The sequence below is a fragment of the Bufo gargarizans genome, chromosome 4 (assembly GCF_014858855.1).
Source record: "Bufo gargarizans isolate SCDJY-AF-19 chromosome 4, ASM1485885v1, whole genome shotgun sequence".
NCBI classification, from domain to species: Eukaryota; Metazoa; Chordata; class Amphibia; order Anura; family Bufonidae; genus Bufo; species Bufo gargarizans.
The window spans coordinates 199,751,350-199,763,466 of record NC_058083.1 but is presented as its reverse complement, the minus strand read 5'-3'; the positions used below and the strand labels follow the sequence as shown (position 1 = coordinate 199,763,466).

General features: G+C 43.6%; 1 protein-coding gene across 1 annotated transcript in view; it reads left to right on the top strand.

Annotated features, from left to right (window-relative positions):
- Nucleotides 1-12,117, top strand: part of DNAH8 (dynein axonemal heavy chain 8) — a 478,630-nt gene that overhangs the window by 164,055 nt on the left and 302,458 nt on the right. Inside the window, exons 29-30 of the mRNA XM_044291082.1 lie at nucleotides 11,018-11,253; nucleotides 11,356-11,460. Of these exons, the coding sequence (XP_044147017.1) occupies nucleotides 11,018-11,253; nucleotides 11,356-11,460 (341 nt within the window). The remainder of the gene's footprint in view (nucleotides 1-11,017; nucleotides 11,254-11,355; nucleotides 11,461-12,117) is intronic.

Genomic DNA, 12,117 nt, shown 5'->3' with positions numbered 1-12,117 from the left:
AGGAGCCTCATAGCAAAGTCTCCCCAGTTCATGAGCTGCTAGAATGGCTGGGAGTGAATGCTTTTTAACAAACGCCCTTTCTATCTCAAGCCACTTATGGGGAGCGGATGGAGACCACCACTCCAGCACCTTCTCTGCCAAGGAGGCCAAGTAATATTTATATAGATCTGGTACCCCAAGTCCCCCAGCTTTAACCGAAGGATACAAAGAGGCCTTCGGGATTCTAGGGTGCTTATTCTGCCAAATAAACGCCAAGAGGTCTTTTTGGAGCATGATTATCAGTTTTTTAGGAATCTGCAGTGGGAGACATCTGAACCAGTAAAGTACTTTTGGTAGGGATAGCATTTTTGCTGCATGAATTCTCGCGACCCAAGATAACTGGACGTGCGCCATACTGGAATAATCACCTTGTAGGTCCTTTCTTAGGAGATTCAAATTAATGGAAATTGTCTCCGACGAGCTTCGTGCTAACTCTATCCCTAAATATGGAATGGACCGATCTGACCATTGAAAGGGGTATATTTGCTTTAACCTATCCATTGTGGTTACAGGTAAGTGGAAATCTAAGACCTTGGTTTTGCTCTCATTTAGTTTATAATAAGAACTATTGGAAAATTGCTGCAGTATTTGATGTAGAGCTATTAAAGAGCTTTCAGGGTTCGATATTGTTAATATAACGTCATCAGCATATAATCCAATCACGTGGAGAACATCTCCCGCTTTAATTCCCTGTATACTGTGACATGTCCGAATCCTAGCAGCCAGAGGTTCCATTGCCAACGCAAAAATCAGCGGTGACAATGGACACCCCTGTCTGGTCCCATTGGTTATCTTAAAAGGTCTAGACATATATCCCAAAGCGAGAACAGTGGCCGAGGGGGTCGTATATAGCCCCATTAGACCAGTCCTAATATTACCATGGAAACCAAAGGTTTGAAGCACCCGGTCCAGGTACCCCCAATGCACACTGTCAAATGCTTTTTCAGCATCTAGGGAAATAAACATTGTGGGGGACCTGGACTTCCCTGCAATCTGGATGAGGTCAAGCATACGTCTTGTGCCGTCTCTACACTGCCTTCCAGGCACAAACCCAACCTGGTCTGGGTCTACTAGCTCTGGCAAAAACTGATTAATCCTAGTGGCCAATATTTTTGCGTACAATTTTAGATCCGCGTTAAGCAGGGATATGGGGCGAAAATTGGCAGGCGCATCTGGGGTCTTGCCCGGCTTCGGGATAGTTACTACCATGGCTGAAAGCATCTCTGTTGGAATAAGCCCTGTTTGAAAAAAGGTATTATATATCGAGCACAGATTGGGGAGGAGCTGGGGCAGAAACTTTTTGTAATATGCCACAATAAAGCCGTCCGGCCCTGGCGCTTTCCCCGTGGGGGTAGTTTTTAGAGCTGCTCGCACCTCTGCTTCCGCAATTGGCAAGTTAAGAGTGGTTAATTGGGCATCTGACAGCGTGGGAAGTTTCAGGTGCTCTAGAAAATCTGCAATGGACGTTTCTGTTGGTTGAGGGGTTGCAACATCTTCCTTAAGATTATAAAGTTTTGCATAATATGAAGCTATGGCATTAGTGATTTCTTGCGGATGCGTGAGAACCGACCCATTATAATGCATTTTCTCTATTCTGGAGTTAACCGCCCTTTTCTTAAGTCTATTCGCTAATAAGGAGCCTGCCCTATCTCCCATATGATAGTGAGACATCTTAAATCTGCTAATTACTCGCTCATGTTCATATAAGAGATGCGACCTCAACTTAGAACGGACACTCTGCAATTCCAAAAGGTGAGCTGAAGAGGGATTATCCCTATATCGTTGGTGTGCTGACTCCAGCACTGATAACGCCTCATTAAGTTGCCGATCTCTAGCTTTTTTCAAACGAGAGGCTGCCTGTAAGAATATACCTCTCATATAGGCCTTGTGAGCCAACCACAGAGTAGATGACGAAATATCAGGGGTGCTATTCAGAAGAAAGAACTCCTTCAGACTAGCGCGGAATTCTTCCAGTCTCATAGAACTTTTGAGCAAGTACTGGTTTAGTCTCCAAGTTGGGGGTGTTTGGGAGGGTAAGCCCATATTGAGTTCCATCGCTATAGGGGCATGATCCGACCAAGTGGCTAGCAGAATATCCGTTCTAAGTACCCCTTGCAAAATATCCCTAGAGACCAGGAAGTAATCAATCCGGGATTGTGTGTGTGATGTGCGGATGAGATATGCGTGTAATCTCTCTCTCCCCCATGCTGGTACCGCCAGATGTCATGCAAGGAAGTGCTTTTTAGAGTTTCTTTTAGGCCCTTCCGGCGGGGCTCAGCATGGGTGAGACAGTCCATCCCCACATCAATTGGAACGTTAAAATCCCCACCCATTATGATAGCACCCTTCGCCACCTTTAGGATTTTCTTGTGCAATCTGTTAAAAAAGGAGATCTGCCTAACATTTGGTGCATAAACCGAAACTATCGTACACAATTTACCTTCAAGTGAACATATCAGGATAACATATCTACCTTCCTTGTCTGTGATGCATTGGTGTAATGTGAAAGCAACAGAGCCCCTTATACATATGAGGGTGCCAGCCTTACGTCTTTGGGCAGCAGGGGAGTGAAAAATATGCGGATACAATCGATGAGTACATCTGTGCTGATCTGCTCCCACCAAATGCGTCTCCTGAATAAAAGCCACATCGCATTTGCTGCGGAGCAGATCCCGCCACATCTGAGAGCGACGAAATGGGGAGTTCAGACCACGAACATTATTAGAATAAAATTTCAGCCCCGCCATAAGAAGATGCATAACGTACTAGGTGTGAGCATAAAGGGCATTATAAGGCTGAGGTAGAGATCAAAATATGTGGGCCACATATCAGAGCGCAAGCAAATTAGGACAACAAAAAACAGCATAACATTAGTAAAAACAAAAACTGAAAGGAAAAGGTGATTAGACATCCTAAAACTGCAATGAGCAGGATTCTAGAGTCTAAAAAGGGGGGTCTGCTTAGAGGGTGACCACCACCCTAGCACCAGGAAGAGCAGACCTAGTGGGGGGAAGAAAGAGATAAGTTCTTACGTATCTCCCATCCCGCACATCCAGAAGAATAAAGTAGGTGAGGGAGTCCTGGAAGTCATGTTTGTTCCCATTCTGGCGCAATTCTCGCCGACTTGTTTCCACGCTCTTCTGCAGAATTGGTATTATCTCCGATTGAAAGCAGGCCCATCTCGTGTAGAAGGACAGAGGCATCCTGCGGGGTGTTGCAGGCGGTCATCTGTCCCTTCACCGAGATCAGTAGCTTTACAGGGAAACCCCAGCGATAACGGATATTCTTGTCACGGAGGATACGTGTAAGTTGCGCAAATTCCTTCCTCTTCACTAATGTGGCTGCGGACAGGTCTGCGAATACTTTAATGTCCTCAAAGGTTTCAGTAGGTGTCGGATTTCGCCGCAGGTTTCGAAGAAAGAGATCTTTCTCGTGGTAAAAGTGAATTTGCGCTATGACGTCACGCGCGAGAGAAGGAACTAGTCCCTTTGGCTTAGGGATACGATGAATCCTGTCGATCAGTAGGTCTCGTTCAGATAACTCAGGCACGGCTTCTTTAAGCAAAGTTTGCAAGTAAAACTCCAGCTCTGCTGGGCCTACCGTCTCCGGAATTCCTCTGATGCGCACATTGTTGCGCCTATGGCGATCTTCCAGATCCTGGATCTTTTCTTTTATGGCCGCCACATCCTCCTCCAGCGCTTCATGCGCATCAATCAGAGAGTTGTGTGACGCAGCATATTCAGCCATCTTGCTTTCCACGTGGGTGACTCTATCTCCTACTCCCTGTATATCGCGCTGCAGATCTTTGATGATGCCGGATATGTCCGCTTTCAGCGAGGATCTTAGGGAGTCCAGCAGTGTGCGCAGTGTCTCCTCTGTAATCGGGGGAGCCCCAGCTTCAGCAGAAAGGAGAAGCGATGGGCCTCCACATGCAGCAGGGGAGGGAGCAGGAGTCGCAGAGAGCCGGGGAGAAGAAGCAGGCGATCCCTCAGCTCCGGCACTTGACGGTGGCGTTCTGGGGAAGAACTCTGTCATTTTCTTCATCTCTAGTAGCTATAGCCTGTAATAGTATTATACTTCAGAAATTCATCCAAGCCCCTCTTGAATTATTTTATTATACTTACCATCATAGATCCATAGTCTCACTGCTCTTACCATAAAGAATCCTTTTCTGTGTTTGTGTACAAACCTTCTCTCCAGACGCAGAAGATGTCCCCTCGTCACAGTCACAGTCCTGGGGATAAATAGATGATGGGATAGATCTCTGTACTGACCCCTGATATATTTTTACATAGTAATTAGATCTTCCCTCAGTTGTCTTTTTTCTAAAGTGAATAACCCTAATGTTGATAATCTTTCAGGGTACTGTAGTTGCCCCATTCCAGTTATTACTTTAGTTGCCCTCCTCTGAACCCTCTCCAGCTCTGCTATGTCTGCCTTGTTCACAGGAGCCCAGAACTGTACACAGTCCGTCATGTGTGGTCTGACTAGTGATTTGCAAAGTGGTAGGACTATGTTCTCATCACGGGCATCTATGCCCCTTTTGATGCACCCCATTATCTTTTTGGCCTTGGCAACAGCTGCCTGACACAGTTTTTTACTGCTTTGTTTGCTGTTTATTAAAATTCCTAGGTCCTTTTCCATGTCAGTGTTACCCAGTGTTTTACCATTTAGTATGTACGGGTGACTTGCATTATTCCTTCCCATGTGCATAACCTTACATTTGTCAGTGTTAAACCTCATCTGCCACTTATCTGCCCAAGCCTCTAATCTATCCAGATCCATCTGTAGCTGTATACTGTCCTCTGTAGTATATATACAGTTAACTGTCTTCTGTAGTATATATACAGTGTACTGTCTTCTGTAGTATATATACACATTATACTGTCCTCTGTAGTATATATATACAGTATACTGTCCTCTGTAGTATATATACAGTATACTGTCCTGTTCAGTGTTAATTACTTTACACAGTTTAGTGTCTTCTGCAAAAATGTATATTCTACTGTGCAAGCCTTCTACAAGATCATTAATAAATATATTGAAGAGAATAGGGCCCAGTACTGACCACTGAGGTACCCCACTAGTGACAGTGACCCAATCTGAGTGTGTACCATTAATAACCACCCTCTGTTTTCTATCACTCAGCCAGTTACCTACCCACATGCAGACGTTTTCTCCCAGTCCGAGCATTCTCATTTTAGATACTAACCTTTCATGTGGTACAGTGTCAAATGCTTTGGAGAAGTCCAGATATACGACATCCATTGATTCACCACTGTCATGTCTAGAACTTACCTCCTCATAGAAACTAATTAAATTAGTTTGACATGACCGATCCTTCATGAAGCTATGCTGATATGATGTTATTTGCTTGTTTTCATTGAGATCCTCCAAGATAGCATCTCTTAGAAAACCTTCAAACAGTTTACCCACAACAGATGTTAAACTTACCGGCCTATAATTTCCAGGGTCTATTTTTGCACCCTTTTTGAATATTGGCACCACATTTGCTATGCGCCATTCCTGTGGAACACTCCCTGTCAGTATAGAATCTGTAAATATCAGAAATAAGGGTCTGGCTATGACATTACTTAATTCTCTTAGGATACGGGGGTGTATGCCATCTGGTCCTGGCAATTTGTCTATTGCAATCTTTTAAAGTCGCTGTTGTACTTTAATAAATAAATCAGTGGCTATACAAAATTTTCTCGCTCATGTCATTTGGGGATACAGAAGACCATGGGTATAATTGCTGCCATTAGGAGGGAACGCTAAGTGAGAAAAAATGTTAGCTCCTTCTACCAGCTACATTCCCCTGCAGGCACTGAGCTAATTGGTTTTATCTTAGTGTGCATAAAAGTCAGACATGCTACTTGCAGGTCTGCTCGTTAATTGCTTCTAGAATAAAAGAAAAAAGAGATCATAAATCTCCCGTTACCCCCCAGTGATCTTGGCACCCTACCTGTCAAGCCTCCCCCATTTTCTGGTGTAGCTTTTCTCCACTAGAAGCAGCACACCTACAAAGGTGACATGGCCTGAAGAAAGGGCACAAAAAGACAGAAAGGTAAATATGCCCTTCCCTTTTCTCTCCCTATCTGCCCCATAAAGAGCTGTAAGATTCTTTCTCCTCTTTCCTACCTCCGTTCCTTCTGCCTAACCTGTGATCTCCGGTCTTAGAGGGGTTAACGCTTGCTAGAGGTAATGTTTCTCTGAAAACACCTTTTCTCTTTCACTTTGTAGCCCCAGCAGCATCCTCTCCACTCACCACTTAAATTATTAGGAATTTAATAACTATTTTTAACCCTGAATTATTTAGATATTTATGGACACATTATTGATTTTGATTAATTTGTATTTGATTTTTTTTTTTTACTTAAGCACATTGGTGAGGTTTTGTATGCATTTCTTTATTAATAATGAATTGGTTTATCTACCATATTTTTGGACTATAAGAAGCACTTTTTAACTCCAAAAGTGGAAAAAGTGGCAGAGCATCTTATAGTTCAAATGCTAATGACCGCTTTCATTATAGAAGCGGTCATTAGCATGCGGGAGGCGCAGCGCTGGTCTAGTCACCCTCCCCGGCCTACTTTTAGGCCCTGCCCTGTATAGCATCAGAACATAGCGCACAAAGGCACGCACTATGGCCTGACGCTGTGTGGCTAGGCCATTGGATCACTATGTGGCCATGTCAGATGAGCCAGGGAGAGGTTGTTTCCCAGCTCTCTGTTCTTGCTGGCATAGGCTTCGGGGTGAGGGTGGAAGGACCATATCATGGCATCAGGAAATTAGTCATGTCACGGCATAGCACGCTGCCCCATGTGATATAGGTTTTGAGGTTTGATTGGTGCCAATGTACTCAAAAGAAAAACACAGTTGTGGCTCATCCTCCTGATGAAGCAATCCAAGCGAAATGCCCATTGAGGTTGTGTCACGCTTCGGTGTGGGAGGGAAACCCACACCGAAGGTAGGAGGGAAAGGGGTGAGGGGAAAAGGCCTGGAAACTAGGGAAAGGAGCAGGTCACCTCCTAGAGAAACCCTAATCAAAAGTCCTGACTGCAAGTATGAACTGACCCCAGAGGTCGTGAGTTCATACACAGGAACCTAAAGTCCTAACTCATCCTGTAGGACGCTGGTACTAATGACAGGACAAAAGACAACCTGTTCCTCCAAAAGGTAGGACGAAACAGGAGTCTCCCTCAGGCCTAAACACAAATGACAGGGAAAATAGCTCAACAAGAAAACCTAAACAATAAACAAAAGGGGAAGAGGACACCTAACTTCAAATGGCAATGGAAGCACCAGGAACTCAGCTGAGATCCACACACCAGCAATCTAAAGATCCTAACAGAAGCTATAAACCACACAGCATGGTGGGAGAAGCCACAATAAATAGGGAAAGTTAAATGACCACATAAGCAACACCTGGGGTGAGGGGTGTGGCATTACCAAAAACAAAACAGACACAAATTGATCCATAAGGAACCAGTCAGATGAAACCATGTGTTGCCAGTCTCACTGATCTCCTGGCACCTGTCACGGGAACAACTGTGACAGGTTGGCCATGATCCTAACAATAGGGGTAAGTTAGTAATGGATATACATTCTAATTGCTAGAAATGTTACACTGTGTGTATTCAGTAGTTAAAAGGGTATTCCTGTTATTGCAAGTGTTCCCCTATGGGAAAACTCTGGCACTCCCATAGAAATGAATGGAGCAACGGTGCGCATTTCTGACCAGCCGCTCTGTCCATTTCGGGGGGCTCTACAGGATACAGGGCTCCCATTTTTGTGATCTGTAGGGTCCCAGCAGTGGATAGGGGATAACTTGTTATTACCGGAATACCCCTTTAATATTTTATAAATTACATAGGAAGATGCGGGTCTAATAATCTGATTAAACTTTATTACATTTAAGTGGCACTAGTTATATTATTTACAGCATGGGAGGACTGGGAACTTAAAGTGACACTGGAACAAAAACCTGAAAGTGGCCCCATGTTCTAGGTGGGTCCAAATTGACAAAAGGTGGGGCAACACAAGTGGGCAGGGCCAACAGAATTTTGCAGGGCCTGCTTTACTTTAGTGCAGCACAATATACCACCCCAGCAGAAGCAAATACCACAGCACAGTTTAAAATACTGGCATCATTGCCCATAGCATTCAATAATGTCACCATCCTGAGGATGACAATACAGGTGAATTCAGGAAGGCACCTGTGGCCGTTTGCCAGGTACATAGGTACCTGATGCTCCTAGCATTAATTAAGATCGTAATGTACCTGGCTGGTGGCTTGAGGATGGATTGGGCAGCCCCCTGGGCATTGACCCACCAGGAAATTTCCCAATAGGGTTAACTGCCAGTCCACCTGTGATTTAAAATTGACAGTACATCCACAGTGTATTACCTCTGTGGCAGTCGCTTAGAGCACTCTGGCCTCAGTCTCCTACCTCTCGCTCCACCCTTTTTTCCAGGCTGCTGCCTTTGCGGCCCACAGTGCTGGACCTCCATATTACAACATGCTGGGGGGTCCCCATTCACTTATTTGCAATATCCCCCCCTTCCTCCTCAGGCAGAGTAACTGCGTTACCATGTCAGATTAATGAGCTAAAATTCTTCCAGGCAGCCACATTACTCACTACCGCAAGTACATTCAATGGCCGCATATACAAGCTTCCCCGGTACTGACGTGCATCAGGAATCAGCCTTCCCTCTTTCACTATGGGGTGCTTGTGCTGAGGTGACACTAGACAACCGCATTACCCACTATAACAGGTGGAGTAATGGCGCATTCTCTATACCTACAAGCCTTAAACTGATGTACACCAGGCGTCAGCCGTACCTCCCTTCATGTTGGAGTGCTTCTACTGTAGTTGCATCAGTCAATCATCTTACCCACTACCGTAGCTGGAGTATTTGTGTGTTCTCTAGAGCCGTGCAGTCCAGCCTACCCATTACTGATTTACATCTGGCATAAGTCTTAGCCCCTTCAATGATGGAGTATTCTGCTGTTGTAGATGCTATGTTTGGCAAGCCTATATAGATATGAGATGCACCAGCCAGTCACTTCCATGGTTTTAGGTGCAGTGTTTCTAACCTAATTGCAATACTCAGGCTTTAGTATTAACCTCCTTGAATGTTGGAATATTTGCGCAGATTCTGGCTGCTGCATCTGCTAAACTTATGCAGCTCTTGTCAAGCACCGGACAACCACATCTTCCACTTCAATAGCTGCTGTGTTTGCTGTACAGTTTCTTCAGTGCCTGCAGCGTGACTACGCGGCAGCCACATTACCCGAGGAGTGATTATACTCCTGTTAGATTTCTAGATTCTGTAGCTAGCCAGCTGTGTTCTGTTGGGCATAGTTATTTTCTACTACACATTTTTAACTGGCATATGTGATGCAGCAGTACGCCAGAGGACAGCATTATCTCCCATCAAAGATGGGCCATAATCATTATTGCCAGAGCCTGGATCTGTCAGACATACTCGGTTCTGGTGTTCTCTCTGGGCAGATGCATGCATACACTCAGATGAGGGAGAAAATGTGATTTTTGGTACTTACCTGTAAAATCTTTTTCTCGCAACATTCATTGTAGGACACAGCTCCTATCCTCTTGTTTTGCTTTTTTTTTTTTAATGGGTCCCACTTTCGTGGTTCAGACCCTTCTGGAGTTTTTCCCTGGCTCTACTATTTATGCTGCTTCTACTGTTTGGGTACAAACTGATTAGCTCAGTGTCTACAGGAGGGTATAGCTGAGAGGAGGATCTGACACTTTGTCTCACTTAGTGTCGACTACTAGTGGCAGCAGCTATACCCACAGTCTTCTGTGTCCCCCAATGAACGTAGTGAGAAAAAAATCCTGTTTTTAATTACATGCAATTACAAAAATATTCAGATCCATATACTGATTTGAAATATCCAGAATATTTTTTGTCTGACAGTCCCTTTAACCATTGTAGCGCACCTGGCATGGCTTTGATATGAATAAAGTGTGCCATTCTATACACTTACTGTTAGCAGGGTGTGCTACATGAATAGTGTAGTTGTGGTGTGGCACCATACATTACTGTCACAGCATGACAATTCTATTGCAGGATTTTACCCTTAGCAATCCATAGTTGCCCCTCAATTTGTGTCAAAATCTGCACATGTTGACTTTACAGCACAATTCACAACCAGCAATGTCTGAAGCATTTCCGTATGGCTCTAGTAAATGTCGGTGTTCTCATCGACAGCTGCCGTTCTAAGCATTCAATGTGTTACTAGTGAATTGAGGTGATTAAACCAAAGTCTTTCCCCATGTAAACAGATGTAGTGATGTGAATTTAGCCTAACCTTGTTTGGTGGTATTACTTTTTCTGCAATACTCGATGGGATATGCCATAATGAGAATGAAAGAGCCTCAGCGCTGCCTTGAAGTGAATAAGCTACACTGCTGTTCGTGGCCTGTCTGGTGATCTGAGCGACACTGTGCTAAATCAAAGCAGTACCCCCTTCATTATCATTATTGTGGGGTCCAGACCACCATTTTTAAATTGGTCTTTATTAAATTTTGAGCCCCTTTCTCTGAACAACCTTGAGATTCTCTAGTAGCAGGCTCTGTATTTTTACAGTCAGGCAGTTCAGCTGCAGGCTCCTGATCTCTGACCTCCTAAACACTTATCTCACTGATAAGGATGTGGATTAAACAAGTGTTTATGACATTTTAGTAATTTAGAGATGAGATTTATTGGCACAAAGTGAAAGTACAAGTCACACAGCTAGACAAACAGTTAACCCTTTGTGACAGAATGGTTGAATATTATAATTGAAAAACATATATTTTAGCCCAAAATGAGTAAAATGCTAATATTGCCCGCGGAGGTGTACATAGCCTTTAAATCATCCCTAAGAATGCTTATATATTTTTTGTTACCAGCTTGGTGTGGACAGGTTCTCAAAATGTATCATTCATTTCACCTTTTATTTTAGCTCCCATAAAAGTGTCCATATCTACTGAAGCAAAAGCTTGGAAACTGCTGTTATGTAGATACTTGCATCAGGAATACAAGATGAAGATGGCCGACATTTCAGAATTTATAGCTGAATACTTGAAAATATTATCTCGTCCGATTCTTGATTTAGATGACGTGCAGTTTGTCATGAAGGCCCTGACAATTATCAGGGAAAATGAAATCCGGATCGACAGAAGTGTGGGGCCAGTAGAAGTGAGGAGATCTGACATTACAGATAAAAACCATACAATGATCATGTTGTCTCTGTGTTGTACTCTACGATGGCAGCTTGGTGATCAGTCCTTTTTTTCATAGGAAGCGTACGCAACCTTAAGTAGATTTCAGGTCAACGTAACAAGAGAAGAAACAGACGTTGTCGATTCTTTGAGATATTCTTTTAAGAAGTTCCTTTGCAAAGTTGTGAGTAAACTGTGTATAATGTATTGTGTATAGTGTGATTAGACTTCTGTGCCATGTGCACTACAATTTTTTTTTTCCATAAAAGGGGCGTCCAATCCAACGTACGTAATCAAATAATAATCTGTAACTCCTGGATCTCCTGTCTTTTCATTGCAGTTCTCACTGTATCTCTTGCGGCACACATCTGTTGGGGGATATACGGTAATATCAGGGGTGTTATCAGAAAGACAGCAAATAGCTTTTTGAGTGTAACTTGATAGCCATGCTACAATTCATTAAAAAAATTATTGGTCAGATATACTGTTTCAGCTCCAAAAATCTGTCTACAGATTGGTGCAATTTGACGCATCTATACTTTTTTTCTGACACTCTTGACAAGGGGGCAGGGCTTAGCAGAAAGGGGCTACATGCACATTTGGCTAGGATGACTATGCATGTGTTCTGAATAGGAAAAGCAGAGTAAACCCCACACTTTTGGCAGCGGCTTATGGCCTCTGGGAACAAAAGCAATTAAAATTCAACTGCCCAATTCTTCATTCCCCTGACATTATCTGTTGGGGGGAATCAGGACACCCCAATACAAATATAATATGCCGTAGGTTTATGCAAATTATTTTTCTATACCATAAAATCACTTATTGACTCTGATATTTTTGT